The 25,509-nt window shown below is 49.3% G+C and overlaps 1 protein-coding gene across 13 annotated transcripts in view; it reads right to left on the bottom strand.

Moving 5' to 3' along the window:
* Positions 1-2,522: 2,522 nt before the first annotated feature.
* LOC129867013 (FERM domain-containing protein 4A-like) overlaps positions 2,523-25,509 on the bottom strand; it is a 228,374-nt gene continuing 205,387 nt past the window's right edge. For 9 of the 13 annotated variants that reach the window (XM_055940110.1, XM_055940111.1, XM_055940107.1 and 6 more), the window contains exons 17-24: positions 21,422-21,653; positions 20,898-20,954; positions 15,857-16,094; positions 15,431-15,592; positions 14,925-15,269; positions 14,247-14,818; positions 10,269-10,368; positions 2,523-8,285 (exon numbers count right to left, since the gene is read on the bottom strand). In XM_055940110.1, the coding sequence (XP_055796085.1) occupies positions 8,183-8,285; positions 10,269-10,368; positions 14,247-14,818; positions 14,925-15,269; positions 15,431-15,592; positions 15,857-16,094; positions 20,898-20,954; positions 21,422-21,653 (1,809 nt within the window). In that variant the 3' untranslated portion in view covers positions 2,523-8,182. Of the gene's footprint in view, positions 8,286-9,611; positions 9,684-10,268; positions 10,369-14,246; positions 14,819-14,924; positions 15,270-15,430; positions 15,593-15,856; positions 16,095-20,897; positions 20,955-21,421; positions 21,654-25,509 lie in introns of all 13 variants that reach the window. The other 4 variants (XM_055940113.1, XM_055940105.1, XM_055940108.1 and 1 more) reach the window with 3 other exon arrangements.

Raw genomic sequence — 25,509 nt, 5'->3', positions numbered from 1 at the left:
AGGAGGTACAAACAGTATGGGCGTAGGAGGTACAGACAGTATGGGCGTAGGGGGTACAGACAGTATGGGCGTAGGGGGTACAGACAGTATAGGCGTAGGGGGGTACAGACAGTATGGGCGTAGGGGGTACAGACAGTATGGGCGTAGGCGGTACAGACAGTATGGGCGTAGGGGGTACATACAGTATGGGCGTAGGGGGCTACAGACAGTATGGGCGTAGGGGGTACAGACAGTATGGGCGTAGGGGGTACAGACAGTATGGGCGCAGGAGGTACAGACAGTATGGGCGTAGGGGGGTACAGACAGTATGGAAGTAGGAGGTACAGACAGTATGGGCGTAGGGGGGTACAGACAGTATGGGCGTAGGGGGGTACAGACAGTATGGGCGTAGGAGGTACAGAAAGTATGGGCGTAGGGGGGTACAGACAGTATGGGCGTAGGGGGGTACAGACAGTATGGGCGTAGGGGGTACAGACAGTATGGCGTAGGGGGTACAAACAGTATGGGCGCAGGAGGTACAGACAGTATGGGCGCAGGAGGTACAGACAGTATGGGCCTAGGAGGTACAGACAGTATGGGCGCAGGAGGTACAAATAGTATGGCCGTAGGAGGTACAGACAGTATGGGCGTAGGGGGTACAGACAGTATGGGCGTAGGGGGTACAGACAGTATGGGCGTAGGGGGGTACAGACAGTATGGGCGTAGGGGGTACAGACAGTATGGGCGTAGGCGGTACAGACAGTATGGGCGTAGGGGGTACATACAGTATGGGCGTAGGGGGTACAGCCAGTATGGGCGTAGGGGGTACAAACAGTATGGGCGTAGGGGGTACAAACAGTATGGGCGCAGGAGGTACAGACAGTATGGGCGTAGGAGGTACAGACAGTATGGGCGTAGGAGGTACAGACAGTATGGGCGCAGGAGGTACAAACAGTATGGGCGTAGGGGGTACAGACAGTATGGGCGTAGGAGGTACAGACAGTATGGGCGTAGGGGACACAGACAGTATGGGCGTAAGAGGTACAGACAGTATGGGCGTAGGGGGTACAGACAGTGTGGGCGTAGGGGGTACAGACAGTGTGGGCGCAGGAGGTACAGACAGTATGGGCGCAGGAGGTACAGACAGTATGGGCGTAGGAGGTACAGACAGTATGGGCGCAGGAGGTACAAACAGTATGGGCGTAGGGGGTACAGACAGTATGGGCGTAGGGGGTACAGACAGTATGGGCGTAGGGGGTACAGACAGTATGGGCGTAGGGGGGTACAGACAGTATGGGCGTAGGGGGTACAGACAGTATGGGCGTAGGCGGTACAGACAGTATGGGCTCAGGGGGTACAGCCAGTATGGGCTCAGGGGGTACAGCCAGTATGGGCGTAGGAGGGTACAGACAGTATGGGCGTAGGGGGTACAGACAGTATGGGCGTAGGAGGTACAGACAGTATGGGCGTAGGGGGTACAGACAGTATGGGCGTAGGGGGTACAGACAGTATGGGCGTCGGGGGTACAGACAGTATGCGCGCAGGAGGTACAGACAGTATGGGCGCAGGAGGTACAGACAGTATGGGCGTAGGAGGTACAGACAGTATGGGCGTAGGAGGTACAGTAGGTATGGGCGTAGGAGGTACAGACAGTATGGGCGTAGGAGGTACAGACAGTATGGGCGTAGGAGGTACAGACAGTATGGGCGTAGGGGGCTACAGACAGTATGGGCGTAGGGGGCTACAGACAGTATGGGCGTAGGGGGTACAGACAGTATGGGCGTAGGGGGTACAGACAGTATGGGCGCAGGAGGTACAGACAGTATGGGCGTAGGGGGGTACAGACAGTATGGAAGTAGGAGGTACAGACAGTATGGGCGTAGGGGGGTACAGACAGTATGGGCGTAGGAGGTACAGAAAGTATGGGCGTAGGGGGGTACAGACAGTATGGGCGTAGGGGGGTACAGACAGTATGGGCGTAGGGGGGTACAGACAGTATGGGCGTAGGAGGTACAGACAGTATGGCGTAGGGAGTACAGACAGTATGGGCGTAGGAGGTACAGACAGTATGGACGTAGGGGGGTACAGACAGTATGGGCGTAGGAGGTACAGACAGTATGGGCGTAGGGGGGTACAGACAGTATGGGCGTAGGGGGGTACAGACAGTATGGGCGTAGGGGGGTACAGACAGTATGGACGTAGGGGGGTACAGACAGTATGGGCGTAGGGGGGTACAGACAGTATGGGCGTAGGAGGTACAGACAGTATGGGCGTAGGGGGTACAGACAGTATGGGCGTAGGGGGTACAGACAGTATGGGCGTAGGGGGTACAGACAGTATGGGCGTAGGGGGGTACAGACAGTATGGGCGTAGGGGGGGTACAGATAGTATGTTTCCACATCTGCATTGCTTGCTGTTTGAGGTTTTAGGCTGTGATTCTGTACAGCACTTTGTGACATCGGCTGATGTAAAAAAAGGGATGTATACATCCATTTGATTGATTGATTGACTACACAGAGAAGAAGAGACAGGAGGACGCCATCTTGAGAACATTCAGCAATAATTTATTTTCCTAATCTCAATAACCACCAAGTCTTCTCATCTGGACATTTCATCATTAGTTTCCAACAACACCATTTAGAAAAATGTACAGTTACTATACAAATTCTTAATAGAAAAAATAATAAATTAACTGTTGAATTCTGTCTTTTTTTGTGTGAATTCCACATCGTTTTTTTCCTACAACACCTTTTTGTCAGGTTAACGTTGAAGAGAACAAATCAAATCATGTTACATGCTCTATGGTCTGGTGGAGTGGTGTCTTACTGAACTGGTGCCTAAAGGAACGGTTTCCATTCTGCACTACTGGTATTAAAACTATTGACAACAATGAGGAGAGTCTATATCCTATGTGACAAAAAGCAGTAACTGGTCATCATGTAGCACCTGAAAGGATTCTTACTATGTCAGAACTTGAAAAAGAAAAAAAGAAACAGAGGTTAAACAATGTTAGAAACTCCACATAGGCTTACAGTGCCCCTCCGTACAGCATGTACAGGAAAGAGGTTGATAAAATAGTTAGTTTAATCTTCTTTAACTATAAAAATGTTTTATGTTCCTATGGAGTACAGACAGTATGGGCGTAGGGAGTACAGACAGTATGGGCGTAGGGGGTACAGACAGTATGGGCGTAGGGAGTACAGACAGTATGGGCGTAGTGGGTACAGACAGTATGAGCGTAGGGAGTACAGACAGTATGGGCGTAGGGAGTACAGGCAGTATGGGCGTAGGGGGTACAGACAGTATGGGCGTAGGGGGTACAGACAGTATGGGCATAGGGGGGGCTATAGAAGAGGGTACAACACACAGCGTCACATTGGGCTCAGAGGTCAGAGATTACCACAGGGGTTAGGAGTCAAAGGTCAAACTGGGTGTTGTCATGGATACAGGAATGCTTCTCTGTTTAGGAGGAAAAGGTGAGGGGAGAGGGATGGTCTTACCACATGGACTGCTCATGTTTTGGGTATATTTGTTCCTTTTTGTTTGTTTCGGGAACCACGGAGCATGCATGGTATGGTGTGAGCTAGCAGAGGTGGCTCATTCAGTGGGAATGGACAGGCTAACAAGCCTTAGCATAGCATAGCTGATGGCAGAATGCAGTTCCCCAGTGATTCTCAGGAGGTGAACTACAGGAGAGGTCAATGTTCATAAAAAACACAGCATTTTACCAGGACACCTTGTAGTGTGGCAGGGTTGGGGAGGGGGCCGTAAAACTCCTACAAACGGAAGGAATTTTAGGTCCACCATGCTGCATGGTACAAGTTCAACTAATCTGACAGGGTAAGATTTTGTGCAACCTTTAAACCATATTTTATATTTGTGTTTTTTTTTAGATTCAATGGAGGATATAAACCCTGTACAAAGCACAGGCATACATGTGCTTGAGAGACCGCAATGAATTGTTTTGTTTGGGTTTTTGTACACACAATAACGACTGTCCACTTACAGCATTACAACAATGTTAGGCAAAGGTTTCTTTTCCCCAGTACAAAACCATAAGGTGTGCTTTAAAATACTTGTTTTAGAATTTGCTTGTAACAAGAGTTGGTCTATGTGTCGGTCTACATAAGCAAGAGGTGTATGGAATCTAGAAATTAAATGTAGGGGTTCAAGGGTATGGCTATAACTTCTCGCTGTGTCACAGCCCTGTTACCGCGGGATACGCTGATGGCCTCACTTACTAAACCAATGTCAAAGTTCAGAGTTCATTGATGACATCATCTATACTGAACAAAAATATAAATGCAACATGCAACAATTTCAAAGATTTTACTGAGTTACAGTTCATATAAGGAAATTAGCCCATTTAAATAAATGCATTAGGTCCTAATCTATTCATTTCACATGACTGGGAATACAGATGTGCATTTGTTGGTCACAGACACCTTAAAAAAAAGGCATGGGCGTGGATCAGAAAACAAGTCAGTATCTGGTGTGACCAGCATTTGCCTCAAGCAGCGCAACACATCTCCTTAGCATAGAGTTGAACAGGCTGTTGATTGTGGCCTTTGAATGTTGTCCCACTCCTCTTCAATGGATGTGCGATGTTGCTGGATATTGGCGGGAACTGGAACACTGTCATACACGTCGATCCAGATCATCCCAAACATTCTCAATGGGTGACATATTTGGTGAGTAGGCAGGCCATGGAAGAACTGGGACATATTCAGCTTCCAGGAATTGTGTACAGATCTGTGCCACACTGGGCCGTGCATTATCATGCTGAAACATGAGGTGATGGCGGTGGATGAATGGCACGACAATGGGCCTCAGGATCTCGTCACGGGATCTCTGTGCATTTAAATGACCATTGATAAAATGCAATTGTGTTCGTTATCCGTAGTTTATGCCTTCCCATACCATAATCTCACCGCCCCCATGGGGCACTCTGTTCACAATAATGACATCAGCAAACTGCTTTCCCATAAGACGCCATACACGTGGTCTGCGGTTGTGAGGCCAGTTGGACGTGCCGCCAGATTCTCTAAAACAACGTTGGAAGCGGCTTATCGTAGAGAAATGAACATAAAATTATCTGGCAACAGTGCTGGTGGACATTCCTGCATTCAGCATGCCAATTGAATGCTCCCTCAAAACTTGAGACATCTGTGGCATTGTGGTGTGTGACAAAATTACACATTTTAGAGTGGCCTTTTATTGTCCCCAGCACAAGGTGCACCTGTGTAATGGTCATGCTGTTTAATCAGCTTCTTGATATGCCACACCTGTCAGGTGGATGGATTATCTTGGCAAAGGAGAAATGCTCACTAACAGGGATATAAACACATTGGTGAACAACATTTGAGAGAAATAAGCTTTTTGTGCATATGGAACATTTCTGGGATCTTTTATTTCAGCTCATGAAACAAGGAACCAACACTTTACATGTTGTATTTATATTTTTGTTCAGTGTATTTATAGAAGCACGATAATATAAACACCCTGTTTGATTCTGGTGTGACATTATTTCGATACTAGATGTGTGTGTGTTTTTTATATTAAGTCTGGATTTACTCTTACACCATGAATGTGTTGTTATGCAGATGTTCTTAATCCCCTTATATGTATCAAAAAGTCATTAGGAGAACTAGATGAAAACTGGTTCTGTATATTATAGGCCTATAGTTTATATATAAAACAACTAGGCAAGTCAGTTAAGAACAAATTCTTATTTACAATGACGGCCTACCCCGGGCCAATTGTGCACCTCCCTATGGAACTCCCAATCATTGCCGGATGTGATACAGCCTGGATTCAAACCAGGGACTGTAGTGACACCTCTTGCACTGAGATGCAGTGTCTTAGACCGCCGCGCCACTCGGGAGCCCATAGTTTTCATATATTGTGTTTAACTGTGTATGTTGTGCTCTGGTATCAAAACTTAGATTGAATACTTAACATCTCTCTGATTGGTGTATAAACCTCTTCCTGCTGTTCATTTGGCTCTGGGAAGCAGGATCTCTATACAGCAGACACTTCCTCTGCTAGACTAGGAACTGGGCCCTGTGGGATTTGTAGTTATATGGTTTGTAGTTTTAGTGAGCGGCTGTTTTCAGCAGGGGCGCGACTTTGGTTTAAGAAGTGGGGGGGACATATTATTATTATTATTAACATTCCAAACAGTCTAACCGACCGCTCGAAGGCGTCCGCATGGTCCTAAAGCACACCCATGCCTAGTTTTGTATCACATTCCAATGATAAAACTGTGACAAATGCAATTTCAGAATGTGTCCCCCCCGTGAAAGTAGCGCCCCTGGTTTTCAGTGCTGGGTTAGAGTACAGACATAGATGGCACCACTGAGAAAATAATGTGTGTGTGTTCTGACCGGTTGATAGATATTAGGCAGAGCGAGCATAGCCTGAGATAATGACCTGTACAAATGAGGACCCTCTGGAGTTTACAGGTCTCATGCTTTATCTAAATATGAACCCACAAATATAATACACTGGTGTCTGAGACAATGACCAATCTTGGGGTTGGACAGACAGACAGACTGACAGATTGACGTCACACAGACAGACTGGTCCTTAAACATGGGTTGCATCCCGTTTTTTAACCCAGGACTGCACAGACAGTCAGGTATATGATGTCACAACGCATGGAGAAGTGTTTAGTATCTCACCAATCTCATCATATGCACAGCTCGACAGTGAGGGAGGTGTGTGCCCTTCGCTACAACTGTGTGATTGACAGCTCCACACAGCCCTAAACATCCAATCAGCGTTCACCTCTCACCAGAAAGTCAAATGAAGGGGAGGAGCCAGATGAAATAGACCACCGAAAGCCTGTAGATATGTTTGGATATAAACCCACAAAACTACATGTGGTCTTAATTCCAATTCAACCCAAAACTACTACACACATAGCTACAGTTTCACCCAAACTCAAGACATTAGCTTTAAGCAAGAGATTCCTAGCATATTCTGGCTCTCCAGGACCCAAACCCTGAAGAAGTGTCTGTGGCCCCCAGTCTGTCCCTGTCTGTCTCTGGTCTGGCTGTGTAGGGCCCCCATTCCGTCCCTGTCTGTCTCTGGTCTGGCTGTGCAGGGCCCCCAGTCTGTCCCTGTCTGTCTGGGGTCTGGCTGTGCAGGGCCCCCAGTCCGCCCATAATCTCCCAGTACAGCTGAGCACAGTGCCCCAGCATAGTGGCAAAACATCCAAGTCTAGGAGCTCACTGCTCAGTAGCAGTGTGGATCGTCCTAGTACCAGAGACTAGTCGATCAGTCTGGCTGGCTGTTGTACACTCCCAATTCAGATGACTGACATCCCAATAGATGTGGTCAGAACTCCCAGCAGGATCCCAGTAGAATTGACCAGTCTTTCAGTTCCTCTGAGAACTCCCAGTATGTGGGGTGTAACTTCCAGTATGATAAACCAGTGTTCCCAGTGTGTCCATGGGACTGGTGCCATTGGTCAGTCAGGTGGATCTTTGGTTGTGGGATAGATAGTTGGGATTGGGATTATAATTGTTGGGAATGTTTGTACGTTTGTCTTTCAGATGATCTAGAATTCTCCAATAATCTGCTCTGCAATTTTCCTAAAGGGTGAAAAAGTAATTGAGTCTCTCCCAAGCAATATTTTCACTTTTTTGTACAAAACGATACAGAGAAATAAACAAAGACTTCAACAATGAAATTAACCTAGCAGATCCAGCGTACACACACAGGCCCAGAATATGAGCCAAAACACATTTCATCTTGCAGGTATCCTCTGATTGACTGGCAACACACTGGGGTCAGGGGTAGATATAAGTCAGGGCCTGAGGGCCGTGTAGTCTGGGCAGGAGGTTGTGTGTGTGCTCTTTCCCCCCCACCTCCCCCCTTTCCCACTCCTGGTCTCCCTGGGGCTCAGACTGAAGCAGGGTCAGGGATTAAAGGTCAGAGTTCACGATCATTCAGCGGCTCTGTTTGGCTGTTCCACAGCAATAGTCCTGCCCAGTTGGACATGTCCTTCCTATAAACCCCAGCTCAACCAAGCTTGATATGCACATCAAATGATAAAGGGAAAGATGGACAAAGGGAGGGATGGAGGAGGGTTTCCTGTCCATGATGAGGCCAGTCTAGTCAGGGCTAGAGGAGAGGTTGGTGGAGGCAGTAAGGGTCAGTGTTGAGGGTCAGTAGGTGTTGGGTGGTGGTCAGTAGGTCAGACCAGGGTTCCAGGTTTGGCCTTGTCGTGTCCGTACCACTGGACATCTGCCAGCTCTGAACACAGAGGACTGCTGAGAAAACAACTATCATTGAATGACCTGCAGACAGAGAGAGCGAGAGAGAGATTGAGAGAAAGAGAGCGAGAATACCATTTTTAATTATGGAAATAAGGAGAGGACTGATGGCTTATGCACTTGGCTTCCACAAAATCTACAGAAGTTATTGTTTTCTTTGCTTAGTAAAACCGTTGGGCACTTCTTCATCAAGGGGAGGTCTGAATCAAGGACTGTAACAAACCGTTATGATCAATGAACTTAATTGGTTTGTGTCGTTTTGGTCTCACTGCTCTGATGGTTACTGTCTTTGTCGAGATCTAAAGCTTTTGTGAAAACAATGTGTACAATCCATAAGGCCTTTCCCTCTTTTCAGGCCTCCTTCCAAACTGGCCAATCACTCCTCCTATATTGCTGTCTCTATGGCAAGACACACGCCCTGTTAGTGTACTAGTCTAAAACTACAGTAGGTGACTAGAGTGCATTTCTGTTTCTCTGCTCGCTACCCGCAGTGTCCAATCTTTCACTTCCCTTCGTGGTTTTAGAATGAATGAACTGGTATTATTTTGGATACTCCTTGTGGCTACTGCTTAACAATCTTTGAGGGGGACTGAATGAGAGCACACGCCTCGGAGAAGTCAACAGTGAGAAACGCTATTGAGTTGACTAAGTTCAAGTTCAATTACGGCTGGTAATAGAGTACAGAGTGAGGGTTAGGATTTACTGTAGTAATAATAATAATACATTACATTTGTGAAGCGCTTTTAATTCTACAAGAATAATCTCATGAAATAAAATTCTTGTTTTTGTTTTACTAAAGCAAATATACGTATAACCATATCATAAAAGCAACAATCAAAGTCTAGGAGGAAGGGTAGGCCAGCCGATAAAGATGAGTCTTAAGGCCTGCTTTAGAGAGCAGCCACACACAGCAGACATGCAGAGTCCAGTTACAGTCATAGAAACAGAGCAGATAGAACATACACCATTCCCAAACTTGCAATTAGAAAGGATTGGAAACGGGAAGAGCCTATTCAACTCAGCATTTGGTACAAAACTAAGAATCTAGAAAACAGATTCTATTTCTACACCTTTGATCTAGTTCAGGTTCTGTCTCTACATACCTAGTCAAGGCGATCTATTTCTATGCCCCTGATCTATTTGAGTTTCTGTTTCTATGTCTCTGGTCTAGGTGCCAGGATTTATTCTATCGGGTTTGTTTCTATGTCCTGGAAGTCTAGGAGTGTCCAGACCAACAGTATGGGTTGTTTTTATGGTCTATGGTTCTCAATTGTTGTTCAGTAGTTCTCTGGTATATTTGTTGTATTTCTAGGTCTGTGTTTGGGGAGAGTCCTGGCAGACAGATAGTACCTCTATGCGTCAGAGCTGGGCTGAGTGGGAGACTGACACACGTCTTCAGTAGGAGAGCTGTCTGCTGTACCGCTAAACCAGGAAACACAGACAGACAGACAGACAGACAGACAGACAGACAGACAGACAGACAGACAGACAGACAGACAGACAGACAGACAGACAGACAGACAGACAGACAGAGAGGTTAGTACAGGAGGAGAGGGAGTGAGAGGGAGAGAGGGAGAAAGATGAAGAGAGATGGAATGGGAAGGAAAAATAGAGAAGAGTGAAAGAGAGGAAAGATAAGTTAACAAATCAGTTAGTCCTTTAGGAAGACAAGACAGCCGTGTGATCAGTAGCTAGACAGAGTACCGTGCCGGAGAAGGACAAAGGTTAGGGGTTGGTAAGGCAGAGGTTATAGAGGTTGTAAAAAGAAGCGTAGACGCTGAATATGTTTTGTGAGGATGTAGACTCTGTCCTGTGAATTGCAATACAGGAGCCAAAGCCTTTAACCTTTAACCCAGGATTAAATGTCAAATAGGATTAGGATCCTGAGTGCCTGGTCTTTAACCCCAAACACGTTATATATCACTCTGCAAATGATGTATTGTTGTGTGCATGTGTGTGTGCTGTTTGTCTGTGTGTCTGTCATGCGCGTGCATGTGTGTGTCGTACCCGCTCTGCCAGTTGAGGATGTGTTGTGGGCTGCAGGGGGGCGTGGGTGTTGCGGCCTGTTCACTAGAGGGAGTCCCACTCCTCGGGCTGTGAGGGGACGCTGAAGTACAGAGAGACATACAGTTATACACACACACACGTCAATAAGTGGTCAAGGGCTGTGTTATCCCAGCTATGCCCCACTGTAACTAACATGACTAACGAGCTCCATTTGGTTCAGGGATCGCTTTACCCTCATTCACACACACTCTGATGAACATCAGCCTCTCCAATGTTCTTTCATGAACTAACTATTCTGTAAAGAATATACACTACCATTTAAAAGTTTGTCTAGTTTGAGAAACAGATGCATCACAAGTCCTCAACTGGCAGCTTCATTAAATAGTACCCACAAAACACCATTCTCAATGTCAACAGTGCAGAGGCGACTCCGGGATGCTGGCCTTCTAGGCAGAGTTGCAAAGAAAAAGCCATATCTCAGAATGGCCGATAAAAAGAAAAGATTAAGATGGGCAAAAGAACACAGACAGTGGACAGAGGAACTCTGCCTAGAAGGCCAGCATTCCGGAATCGACACTTCACTGTTGACGTTAAGACTGGTATTTTGACATTTCTAAGTGACTTTTGAACGGTAGTGTGTATATACAGTTGTTGGAAGTTTACATAGACCTTAGCCAAATACATTTAAACTCAGTTTTTCACAATTCCTGATAATTAATCCCAGTAAAAACTCCCTGTCTTAGGTCAGTTAGGATCACCACTTTGTATTAAAAATGTGGAATGTCAGAATAATAGTAGAGAGAAAGATTTATTTCAGCTTTTATTTATTTATTTTCTTTCTTTTATTTCTTCACATTCCCAGTGGGTCAGAAGTTTACATACACTCAATTAGTATTTGGTAGCATTGCCTTGACATTGTTTAACTTGTGTCAAACGTTTCGGGGAGCCTTACACAAGCTTCCCACAATAATTTGGGTGAATTTTGGCCCATTCCTCCTGACAGAGCTGGTGTAATTGAGTCAGGTTTGTATGCCTCCTTGCTCACACATGCTTTTTCAGTTCTGCCCACAAACTTTCTATAGGATTGAGGTCAGGGCTTTGTGATGGCCACTCCAATACCTTGACTTTGTTGTCCTTAAGCCATTTTGCCACAACTTTGGAAGTATGCTTGGGGTCACTGTCCATTTGGAAGACCCATTTGCGACCAAGCTTTAATTTCCTGACTGATGTCTTGAGATGTTGCTTCAATATATCCACATCATTTTCTTTCCTCATGATGCAATCTATTTTCTGAAGTGCACCAGTCCCTCCTGCAGCAAAGCACCCCCACAAAATGATGCTGCCAACGCCGTGCTTCACAGTTGGGATGGTGTTCTTCGGCTTGCAAGCCTCCCCCTTTTTACTCCAAACATAATGATGGTCATTATGGCCAAACAGTTCTATTTTTGTTTCATCAAACCAGAGGACATTTCTCCAAAAAGTACGATCTTTGTCCCTATGTGCAGTTGCAAACCCTAGTCTGGCTTTTTATTGACGATTTTGGAGCAGTGGCTTCTTCCTTGCTGAGCGGCCTTTCAGGTTATGTCGATATAGGACTCGTTTTACTGTGGATATAGATAATTTTGTACCTGTTTCCTCCAGCATCTTCACAAGGTCCTTTGCTGTTGTTCTGGGATTGATTTGCACTTTTTGCACCACAGTGCGTTTATCTCTAGGAGACAGAATGCGTCTCCTTCCTGAGCGGTATGCTGCGTGGTCCCATGGTGTTTACACTTGCGTAGTATTGTTTGTACAGATGAACGTGGTACCTTCAGGCGTTTGGAAATTGCTCCCAAGAATGAACCAGACTTGTGGAGGTCTACAATTTTTTTTGATTTTCTTTTGATTTTCCCATGATGTCAAGCAAAGAGGCACTGAGTTTGAAGGTAGGCCTTGAAATACATCCACATGTACACCTCCAATTGACTCAAATTATGTCATTTAGCCTATCAGAAGCTTCTAAAGCCATGACATAATTTTCTGGAATTTTCCAAGCTGTTTAAAGACACAGTTAACTTAGTGTATGTAAACTTCTGAACCACTAGAATTGTAATACAGTGAATTATAAGTGAAATAATCTGTCTGTAAACAATTGTTGGAAATATTACTTGTGTCATGCACGAAGTAGATGTCCTAACTGACTTGCCAAAACTATAGTTTGTTAACACGAAATTTGTGGAGTGGTTGACAAATGAGTTTTAATGACTATAAGCTAAGTGTATGTAAACTTCCGTCTTCATCTGTGTGTGTGTATATACACTGCTCAAAAAAATAAAGGGAACACTTAAACAACACAATGTAACTCCAAGTCAATCACACTTCTGTGAAATCAAACTGTCCACTTAGGAAGCAACACTGATTGACAATAAATTTCACATGCTGTTGTGCAAATGGAATAGACAAAAGGTGGAAATTATAGGCAATTAGCAAGACACCCCCCAAATAAGGAGTGATTCTGCAGGTGGTGACCACAGACCACTTCTCAGTTCCTATGCTTCCTGGCTGATGTTTTGGTCACTTTTGAATGCTGGCGGTGCTCTCACTCTAGTGGTAGCATGAGACGGAGTCTACAACCCACACAAGTGGCTCAGGTAGTGCAGTTCATCCAGGATGGCACATCAATGCGAACTGTGGCAAAAAGGTTTGCTGTGTCCGTCAGCGTAGTGTCTAGAGCATGCAGGCGCTACCAGGAGACAGGCCAGTACATCAGGAGACGTGGAGGAGGCCGTAGGAGGGCAACAACCCAGCAGCAGGACCGCTACCTCTGCCTTAGTGCAAGGAGGTGCACTGCCAGCGCCCTGCAAAATGACCTCCAGCAGGCCACAAATGTGCATGTGTCTGCTCAAACGGTCAGAAACAGACTCCATGAGGGTGGTATGAGGGCCTGACGTCCACAGGTGGGGGTTGTGCTTACAGCCCAACACCGTGCAGGACGTTTGGCATTTGCCAGAGAACACCAAGATTGGCAAATTCGCCACTGGCGCCCTGTGCTCTTCACATATGAAAGCAGGTTCACACTGAGCACATGAGCACGTGTGACAGACGTGACAGAGTCTGGAGACGCCGTGGAGAACGTTCTGCTGCCTGCAACATCCTCCAGCATGACCGGTTTGGCGATGGGTCAGTCATGGTGTGGGGTGGCATTTCTTTGTGGGGCCGCACAGCCCTCCATGTGCTCGCCAGAGGTAGCCTGACTGCCATTAGGTACCGAGATGAGATCCTCAGACCCCTTGTGAGACCATATGCTGACACATGCACATTTGTGGCCTGCTGGAGGTCATTTTGCAGGGCTCTGGCAGTGCACCTCCTTGCACTAAGGCGGAGGTAGTGGTCCTGCTGATGGGTTGTTGCCCTCCTACGGTCTCCTCCACGTCTCCTGATGTACTGGCCTGTCTCCTGGTAGCGCCTGCATGCTCTGGACACTACGCTGACAGACACAGCAAACCTTTTTGCCACAGTTCGCATTGATGTGCCATCCTGGATGAACTGCACTACCTGAGCCACTTGTGTGGGTTGTAGACTCCGTCTCATGCTACCACTAGAGTGAGAGCACCGCCAGCATTCAAAAGTGATCAAAACATCAGCCAGGAAGCATAGGAACTGAGAAGTGGTCTGTGGTCACCACCTGCAGAATCACTCCTGTTTTGGGGGGTGTCTTGCTAATTGCCTATAATTTCCACCTTTTGTCTATTCCATTTGTACAACAGCATGTGAAATTTATTGTCAATCAGTGTTGCTTCCTAAGTGGACAGTTTGATTTCACAGAAGTGTGATTGATTTGGAGTTACATTGTGTTGTTTAAGTGTTCCCTTTATTTTTTTGAGCAGTGTATATATCTGCCCTTTACAATGCCTGACCCAATCAAATCTCTAACTATCCTACCAGATTCAAGCCTAGCTTAGAACATAAACGGGTCTACGTGTGTGTGTTATCACCCACCTGGTGATCCCTTGGCGAGCGTCCCCACCCTGCTCCCTCGTCCGAGTCCCAGTGTGCCTTGCAGCGAGCCGCTGTCCGACGTGTTGGAGCCGGAGTGACTCCTCTCCTTTACACTGCCCGTAGAGCGCTGGTACCAACACCTCAACTCATCTGTCACCACCGCCCTCCCCCCTCCTCCCCCCTCTCGACCCAGTGAGGGAGTCCGTACGATCTGGGAGCGGGACGGGGTGAGTCTGCTGCTCCCCTCTCCCCCCTCCTCACCCCCCCAGGTCTCCTTGTAGAGGCCCCCGGCTGTGTAGGAGCTGGAGGTTTTGAACTGGGCCTTGACACTGTAGTGGCCCTCCTGGTCACTCTCCAGGCTGCGCACCACCACCGGGTTGGGGCTTCCCTCTACGTACAGGGGGTACTCTTTAATCCGGTACTGGGACGAGGGCTGGCTCTGGCTGTGGAGGTACACCCCGTGGTGCCCTGACCCAGTCCCTGCCCCCCCCGTACCACCGCACCCTGAACCGTTCTTGGCTGCAAGGTTGGGCATGGAGCCAGAGTTAGAGGAACCAAGGTGACCTGCAGACCTGGAGAGAGAGAGGAGGTTAACATACATATTAAACATAGAAACAACTCCTCTGGTAAACAAGCCTAAAGTCAGTCTCTGGACACACCCACCTCTGCTGTACTAACCTGTGCCTCTGTCTCTGTCTCTGTCTCTGCCTGGCTTTGGAAGGGGAGTCCTCTCCTAGGGTGGAGTAGTTTGGGTTGGAGCCTGGAGCTACCCCAGGATAGTAGTGTTCTGAGCTGCTCTGGGAGGTACAGGACGAACAGTCATCCAGCGGGTCCGAGCCGTTGGAGCTGCGAGTCCCCGGGGCCAGGAAGATGTCAGGGCTGCCCGGGGCTCCCAGGGTGTGTGTGTGAGTGTGTGTGTCGGGGTCGGAGGCCAGTAGCTTGCCCTGAGATTCCAGGCTGGAGCTGCGGTTCCTAAAGTGCTGAACCAGACTGTGAAGATGGGTGGGACTGATGTCCACAGACCTGGTGAAAGGAGGGAGAGATGCAGAGAGGGAGGGCGAGAGATGGAGAGAGGAAGGGAAAGATGGAGAGAGAGGTTACAGTATGGTTGTGACTTTGACCTAGTGAGGTGACCATAGCGCGGTAGTTTTCTGAAGGTTATTTTGAGGTTATCTGGTGGTTACCTGGTGGAGTGTACGTAGTGAGGGGTCCTGTTCCTCAGGTCGGGGGTGGAGGGCATGCTGGACTGGGGGCTCCAGTGAGGAACACTCCTGATGGGGCTACTCTGCAGAGAGTTACTGCCTCCTGCCTCCGCACAACTACCAGAGCCGGGTAACCGCCTGTGACTGGACAGGGAGAGACAGAGTCCTTAGAAAACCTTAACATTACTGTTGCTATCTTCTAATCATTCATCAAATCAAATCAAATGTATTTATATAGCCCTTCTTACATCAGCTGATATCTCAAAGTGCTGTACAGAAACCCAGCCTAAAACCCCAAACAGCAAGCAATGCAGGTGTAGAAGCATTATACTATCATTCAACCAACTATCACATGCCCCACGACCCCAGTATAGATATATCATCATGGCAACAGAGTTGACCTCTCACTTGGAGTGTGAAGAGCGTTTCTTGACCCTCTCATAGGGTTCGTCCAGCGAGGACTCGCTCCACATCTTGGGTTTGATGGGGGACTTGTCGTATTCGGAGTGAGAGTAGTGCAGGTGGCTGAGGCCATCTAGAGACTGGGGGGGAGGGGGCCGGCTGTGGGAGGGAGGCCGGGGAGGGAGGCCCTTATGGGGAGACGCTGCCGGAGAGAAGGTGGGGGTCCCTGTCATCTGGGGGTCATCTGATAGAGTGAGAGTAAATAGGGTTTGGTTAGATTGATGGATCACTGATTAGTCCCAATTAGAAAGACACTGATGAACTTTTAGATGTATTTTAGTGCCGAGAGAGAGACAGAGAGAGACATACCGTCGTCTAGGACCAGAGCGTCAGACAGAGAGAGAGACATACCGTCGTCTAGGACCAGAGCGTCAGACAGAGAGAGAGACATACCGTCGTCTAGGACCAGAGCGTCAGAGAGAGACAGAGAGAGACATACCGTCGTCTAGGACCAGAGCGTCAGACAGAGAGAGAGAGAGAGACATACCGTCGTCTAGGACCAGAGCGTCAGAGAGAGAGAGAGAGACATACCGTCGTCTAGGACCAGAGCGTCAGAGAGAGAGAGAGAGACATACCGTCGTCTAGGACCAGAGCGTCAGACAGAGAGAGAGAGACATACCGTCGTCTAGGACCAGAGCGTCAGACAGAGAGAGAGAGAGACATACCGTCGTCTAGGACCAGAGCGTCAGACAGAGAGAGAGAGACATACCGTCGTCTAGGACCAGAGCGTCAGACAGAGAGAGAGAGAGAGAGAGACATACCGTCGTCTAGGACCAGAGCGTCAGACAGAGAGAGAGAGAGACATACCATCGTCTAGGACCAGAGCGTCAGACAGAGAGAGAGAGAGAGACATACCGTCGTCTAGGACCAGAGCGTCAGACAGAGAGAGAGAGAGAGAGACATACCGTCGTCTAGGACCAGAGCGTCAGACAGAGAGAGAGAGAGACATACCGTCGTCTAGGACCAGAGCGTCAGACAGAGAGAGAGAGAGACATACCGTCGTCTAGGACCAGAGCGTCAGACAGAGAGAGAGAGAGAGACATACCGTCGTCTAGGACCAGAGCGTCAGACAGAGAGAGAGAGAGAGACATACCGTCGTCTAGGACCAGAGCGTCAGACAGAGAGAGAGAAAGAGAGAGACATACCGTCGTCTAGGACCAGAGCGTCAGACAGAGAGAGAGAGACATACCGTCGTCTAGGACCAGAGCGTCAGACAGAGAGAGAGAGAGACATACCGTCATCTAGGACCAGATCGTCAGACAGAGAGAGAGAGAGAGAGACATACCGTCGTCTAGGACCAGAGCGTCAGACAGAGAGAGAGAAAGAGAGAGACATACCGTCGTCTAGGACCAGAGCGTCAGACAGAGAGAGAGAGACATACCGTCGTCTAGGACCAGAGCGTCAGACAGAGAGAGAGAGAGACATACCGTCATCTAGGACCAGATCGTCAGACAGAGAGAGAGAGAGAGAGACATACCGTCGTCTAGGACCAGAGCGTCAGACAGAGAGAGAGAGACATACCGTCGTCTAGGACCAGAGCGTCAGACAGAGAGAGAGAGAGAGAGACATACCGTCGTCTAAGACCAGAGCGTCAGACAGAGAGAGAGAGAGAGACATACCGTCGTCTAGGACCAGAGCGTCAGACAGAGAGAGAGAGAGACATACCGTCGTCTAGGACCAGAGCGTCAGACAGAGAGAGAGAGAGAGACATACCGTCGTCTAGGACCAGAGCGTCAGACAGAGAGAGAGAGAGAAACATACCGTCGTCTAGGACCAGAGCGTCAGACAGAGAGAGAGAGACATACCGTCGTCTAGGACCAGAGCGTCAGACAGAGAGAGAGAGAGACATACCGTCGTCTAGGACCAGAGCGTCAGACAGAGAGAGAGAGAGAGATATACAGTCGTCTAGGACCAGAGCGTCAGACAGAGAGAGACATACCGTCGTCTAGGACCAGAGCGTCAGACAGAGAGAGAGAGAGAGACATACAGTCGTCTAGGACCAGAGCGTCAGACAGAGAGAGAGAGACATACCGTCGTCTAGGACCAGAGCGTCAGACAGAGAGAGAGAGAGACATACCGTCGTCTAGGACCAGAGCGTCAGACAGAGAGAGAGAGAGAGACATACCGTCGTCTAGGACCAGAGCGTCAGACAGAGAGAGAGAGAGAGACATACCGTCGTCTAGGACCAGAGCGTCAGACAGAGAGAGAGAGAGAGACATACCGTCGTCTAGGACCAGAGCGTCAGACAGAGAGAGAGAGACATACCGTCGTCTAGGACCAGAGCGTCAGACAGAGAGAGAGAGACATACCGTCGTCTAGGACCAGAGCGTCAGACAGAGAGAGAGAGAGACATACCGTCGTCTAGGACCAGAGCGTCAGACAGAGAGAGAGAGAGACATACCGTCGTCTAGGACCAGAGCGTCAGACAGAGAGAGAGAGAGACATACCGTCGTCTAGGACCAGAGCGTCAGACAGAGAGAGAGAGAGAGACATACCGTCGTCTAGGACCAGAGCGTCAGACAGAGAGAGAGAGAGAGACATACCGTCGTCTAGGACCAGAGCGTCAGACAGAGAGAGAGAGACATACCGTCGTCTAGGACCAGAGCGTCAGACAGAGAGAGAGAGACATACCGTCGTCTAGGACCAGAGCGTCAGACAGAGAGAGAGAGAGAGACATACCGTCGTCTAGGACCAGAGCGTCAGACAGAGAGAGAGAGAGAGACATACCGTCGTCTAGGACCAGAGCGTCAGACAGAGAGAGAGAGAGACATACCGTCGTCTAGGACCAGAGCGTCAGACAGAGAGAGAGAGAGACATACCGTCGTCTAGGACCAGAGCGTCAGACAGAGAGAGAGAGAGAGACATACCGTCGTCTAGGACCAGAGCGTCAGACAGAGAGAGAGAGAGACATACCGTCGTCTAGGACCAGAGCGTCAGACAGAGAGAGAGAGAGAGACATACCGTCGTCTAGGACCAGAGCGTCAGACAGAGAGAGAGAGAGACATACCGTCGTCTAGGACCAGAGCGTCAGACAGAGAGAGAGAGAGAGACATACCGTCGTCTAGGACCAGAGCGTCAGACAGAGAGAGAGAGACATACCGTCGTCTAGGACCAGAGCGTCAGACAGAGAGAGAGAGAGAAACATACCGTCGTCTAGGACCAGAGCGTCAGACAGAGAGAGAGAGACATACCGTCGTCTAGGACCAGAGCGTCAGACAGAGAGAGAGAGAGACATACCGTCGTCTAGGACCAGAGCGTCAGACAGAGAGAGAGAGAGACATACCGTCGTCTAGGACCAGAGCGTCAGACAGAGAGAGAGAGAGAGACATACAGTCGTCTAGGACCAGAGCGTCAGACAGAGAGAGAGAGAGACATACCGTCGTCTAGGACCAGAGCGTCAGACAGAGAGAGAGAGACATACCGTCGTCTAGGACCAGAGCGTCAGACAGAGAGAGAGAGAGAGACATACAGTCGTCTAGGACCAGAGCGTCAGACAGAGAGAGAGAGAGACATACCGTCGTCTAGGACCAGAGCGTCAGACAGAGAGAGAGAGACATACCGTCGTCTAGGACCAGAGCGTCAGACAGAGAGAGAGAGAGAGAGACATACAGTCGTCTAGGACCAGAGCGTCAGACAGAGAGAGAGACATACCGTCGTCTAGGACCAGAGCGTCAGACAGAGAGAGAGACATACCGTCGTCTAGGACCAGAGCGTCAGACAGAGAGAGAGAGACATACCGTCGTCTAGGACCAGAGCGTCAGACAGAGAGAGAGAGAGACATACCGTCGTCTAGGACCAGAGCGTCAGACAGAGAGAGAGAGAGAGACATACCGTCGTCTAGGACCAGAGCGTCAGACAGAGAGAGAGAGAGAGACATACCGTCGTCTAGGACCAGAGCGTCAGACAGAGAGAGAGAGAGACATACCGTCGTCTAGGACCAGAGCGTCAGACAGAGAGAGAGAGACATACCGTCGTCTAGGACCAGAGCGTCAGACAGAGAGAGAGAGAGACATACCGTCGTCTAGGACCAGAGCGTCAGACAGAGAGAGAGAGACATACCGTCGTCTAGGACCAGAGCGTCAGACAGAGAGAGAGAGAGACATACCGTCGTCTAGGACCAGAGCGTCAGACAGAGAGAGAGAGACATACCGTCGTCTAGGACCAGAGCGTCAGACAGAGAGAGAGAGAGACATACCGTCGTCTAGGACCAGAGCGTCAGACAGAGAGAGAGAGAGACATACCGTCGTCTAGGACCAGAGCGTCAGACAGAGAGAGAGAGAGACATACCGTCGTCTAGGACCAGAGCGTCAGACAGAGAGAGAGAGAGACATACCGTCGTCTAGGACCAGAGCGTCAGACAGAGAGAGAGAGAGAGACATACCGTCGTCTAGGACCAGAGCGTCAGACAGAGAGAGAGAGAGAGACATACCGTCGTCTAGGACCAGAGCGTCAGACAGAGAGAGAGAGACATACCGTCGTCTAGGACCAGAGCGTCAGACAGAGAGAGAGAGAGAGAGACATACCGTCGTCTAGGACCAGAGCGTCAGACAGAGAGAGAGAGACATACCGTCGTCTAGGACCAGAGCGTCAGACAGAGAGAGAGAGAGAGACATACCGTCGTCTAGGACCAGAGCGTCAGACAGAGAGAGAGAGACATACCGTCGTCTAGGACCAGAGCGTCAGACAGAGAGAGAGACATACCGTCGTCTAGGACCAGAGCGTCAGACAGAGAGAGAGAGAGAGACATACCGTCGTCTAGGACCAGAGCGTCAGACAGAGAGAGAGAGAGAGACATACCGTCGTCTAGGACCAGAGCGTCAGACAGAGAGAGAGAGAGACATACCGTCGTCTAGGACCAGAGCGTCAGACAGAGAGAGAGAGACATACCGTCGTCTAGGACCAGAGCGTCAGACAGAGAGAGAGAGAGAGAGAGAGACATACCGTCGTCTAGGACCAGAGCGTCAGACAGAGAGAGAGAGAGACATACCGTCGTCTAGGACCAGAGCGTCAGACAGAGAGCTGTCCTCTGAGCCGATGTTGGCCTCTGTGGGAGAGAAGAACAGAGGAAAACACTTAACTATGGCATTAGTTAAGGTGAAGTAGGTGTGTTTCAATTCATGTTCATGAGCACTTCTTGCCATGTGTCTGTGTGTGTATGTGAGTGTGTGTTTGTGAATGTGAATTTGTTATTGTGTGTGTGCCTGGTCTCACCCTCTTTATTACGCGCTGTGGTTCTTATAAGCGATTCTCTCAGCATGTGTGTAGTCTCACCCTCTTTATTACGCGCTGTGGTTCTTATAAGCGATTCTCTCAGCATGTGTGTAGTCTCACCCTCTTTATTACGCGCTGTGGTTCTTATAAGCGATTCTCTCAGCATGTGTGTAGTCTCACCCTCTTTATTACGCGCTGTGGTTCTTATAAGCGATTCTCTCAGCATGTGTGTAGTCTCACCCTCTTTATTACGCGATGTGGTTCGTATAAGCGATTCTCTCAGCATGTGTGTAGTCTCACCCTCTATGATAAGCGAAGCGCGTTGCGTGGGTTTCTTTCCAGAGCGGACACGGTGTTCGTTGATGGCGTTCTCTATCTCCTGGAGTTTCTTCAGCGCGTTCAGGTACGACGTCTTCCTCTGTTTTTTCAGCTTCTTACTGCTCACGTGCGGATCGCTGGCCAGACGCCTCGCAGCCTCCGTGATCTGGGATTGGATGGCAAACTCCCTTTCTAGACGCTCTAGCTCCTCCTCCTGTTGAGAGAGAGACACACACACAAGGGTTAGGAAGTGTGACACATGCACACACAAACAAACACACACACAAGTGATGATACACATGCACACACACTCAGACACACATACTCAGACATGAGTCACTCACATCCACCAATAACTTAAAGCATGTTCCCAGGCCAGTACAAACACAATGAGGAAACCATCTATCTTCCTTCCTCCCCCACACTTTCCCAGCCCAGCCTTGCCTCCCATGAGAATCCCTAAAACACCCCCAACTCCCCCTAACTCTCCCCCCTCACCTCCATACCTCCCCAGCCTTGGAGAGCTTCCTCAGACCCCAGTTCTCCCAAAATTTACCCCCTCACCACCCTCCTCCTCACCATCTCCTATGAGACCTCATGTTCGGTATCCCAACTTCACCTACCCATAACACACATCCCCTTACCCTTAACACATAGCCCATTACCCTTAACACACAGCCCATTACCCATAACACACAGCCCATTACCTATAACACACAGCCCCCTACCCTTAACACACAGCCCCCTACCATAACACACATCCCCCTACCATAACACACATCCCCCTACCATAACACCCCCCTACCCACACCACACATCCCCCTACCCATAACACACATCCCCTTACCCATAACACACATCCCCTTACCCATAACACACATCCCCCTACCATAACACACATCCCCCTACCATAAAACACATCCCCTTACCCATAACACACATCCCCCTACCATAACACACATCCCCTTACCCATAACACACATCCCCCTACCATAACCCCCCCCTTACCCATAACACACATCCCCCACCCATAACACCCCCCCCCCCTTACCCATAACACACAGCCCCCTACCATAACACACATCCCCCACCCATAACACACAGCCCCCTACCATAACACACATCCCCCACCCATAACACACATCCCCCTACCATAACACACATCCCCCTACCCATAACACACATCCCCTTACCCATAACACACATCCCCCTACCCATAACACACATCCCCCTACCATAACACCCCCCCTTACCCATAACAAACATCCCCCTACCATAACACACATCCTCCTACCCATAACACACATCCCCCTACCCATAACACACATCCCCCTACAATAACATCCCCCCACCCATAACACACATCCCCCTCCCCATAACACACATCCCCTTACCCATAACACACATCCCCCTACCATAACACACATCCCCTACCCATAACACACATCCCCCTCCCCATAACCCCCTACCATAACACACATCCTCCCATAACACACATACCCTCCCCATAACACACATCCCCCTACACATAACACACATCCCCTCCCCATAACACACATCCCCCTACCATAACACACATCCCCCTCCCCATAACACACATCCCCCTACCCACACCACACATCCCTCTACCCATAACACACATCCCCCTACCATAACACACATCCCCCTACCCATAACACACATCCCCTACCATAACACACATCCCCCTCCCCATAACACACATCCCCCTCCCCATAACACACATCCCCCTCCCCATAACACACATCCCCCTCCCCATAACACACATCCCCCTACCCATAACACACATCCCCTTACCCATAACACACATCCCCCTACCATAACACACATCCCCTTACCCATAACACACCCCCCTACCATAACCCCCCCCTACCCATAACACACATCCCCCACCCATAACACCCCCCCCCCCTTACCCATAACACACAGCCCCCTACCATAACACACATCCCCCACCCATAACACACAGCCCCCTACCATAACACACATCCCCCACCCATAACAAACATCCCCCTACCATAACACACATCCCCTTACCCATAACACACATCCCCCTACCATAACACACATCCCCTTACCCATAACACACATCCCCCTACCATAACCCCCCCCCCCCTTACCCATAACACACAGCCCCCTACCATAACACACATCCCCCACCCATAACACACAGCCCCCTACCATAACACACATCCCCCACCCATAACACACATCCCCCTACCATAACACACATCCCCCTACCCATAACACACATCCCCTTACCCATAACACACATCCCCCTACCCATAACACACATCCCCCTACCATAACACCCCCCCTTACCCATAACAAACATCCCCCTACCATAACACACATCCTCCTACCCATAACACACATCCCCCTACCCATAACACACATCCCCCTACAATAACACCCCCCCCACCCATAACACACATCCCCCTCCCCATAACACACATCCCCTTACCCATAACACACATCCCCCTACCATAACACACATCCCCCTACCATAACACACATCCCCTACCCATAACACACATCCCCCTACCATAACACACATCCCCCTACCATAACACACATCCCCCTACCATAACACACATCCCCTACCCATAACACACATCCCCCTACCATAACACACATCCCCCTACCCATAACACACATCCCCCTACCATAACACACATCCCCCTACCCATAACACACATCCCCCTACCCATAACACACATCCCCCTACCCATAACACACATCTCCCTACCATAACACACATCTCCCTACCATAACACACATCCCCCTACCATAACACACATCCCCCTCCCCATAACACACATCCCCCTCCCCATAACACACATCCCCCTCTCCATAACACACATCCCCCTACCATAACACACATCCCCCTCCCCATAACACACATCTCCCTACCATAACACACATCCCCCTACCATAACACACATCCCCCTACCCATAACACACATCCCCCTACCATAACACACATCCCCCTACCATAACACACATCCCCCTACCATAACACACATCCCCCTACACATAACACACATCCCCCTACCATAACACACATCCCCCTCCCCATAACACAAATCCCCCTACCATAACACACATCTCCCTACCATAACACACATCCCCCTACCCATAACACACATCCCCCTACCATAACACACATCCCCCTACCATAACACACATCCCCCTACCCATAACACACATCCCCCTACCATAACACACATCCCCCTACCCATAACACACATCCCCCTACCATAACACCCCCCCCCCACCTACCCATAACACACATCCTCCTACCCATAACACACATCCCCCTACCCATAACACACATCCCCCTACCATAACACACATCCCCCTACCCATAACACACATCCCCCTACCCATAACACACATCCCCCTACCATAACACACAGCCCCTTACCCATAACACACATCCCCCTACCATAACACCCCCCCCCCCCCACCTACCCATAACACACATCCTCCTACCCATAACACACATCCCCCTACCCATAACACACATCCCCCTACCATAACACACATCCCCCTACAATAACACCCCCCCCCACCCATAACACACATCCCCCTACCATAACACACATCCTCCTACCCATAACACACATCCCCCTACCCATAACACACATCCCCCTACCCATAACACACATCCCCCTACCATAACACACATCCCCCTACCATAACACCCCCCCCCCCCCTTACCCATAACACACATCCCCCTACCCATAACACACATCCCCCTACCATAACACACATCCCCCTACCCATAACACACATTCCCCTCCCCATAACACACATCCCCTACCATAACACACATCCCCCTACCCATAACACACATCCCCCTACACATAACACACATCCCCCTCCCCATAACACACATACCCCTACCATAACACACATCCCCCTCCCCATAACACACATCCCCCTACCCATAACACACATCCCCCTCCCCATAACACACATACCCCTACCCACACCACACATCCCTCTACCCATAACACACATCCCCCTACCATAACACACATCCCCCT

This window comes from Salvelinus fontinalis, chromosome 12, assembly GCF_029448725.1.
Source record: "Salvelinus fontinalis isolate EN_2023a chromosome 12, ASM2944872v1, whole genome shotgun sequence".
NCBI classification, from domain to species: Eukaryota; Metazoa; Chordata; class Actinopteri; order Salmoniformes; family Salmonidae; genus Salvelinus; species Salvelinus fontinalis.
Note: the sequence above shows the minus strand (reverse complement) of the source record. Positions and strands in the feature narration are given on the sequence as shown.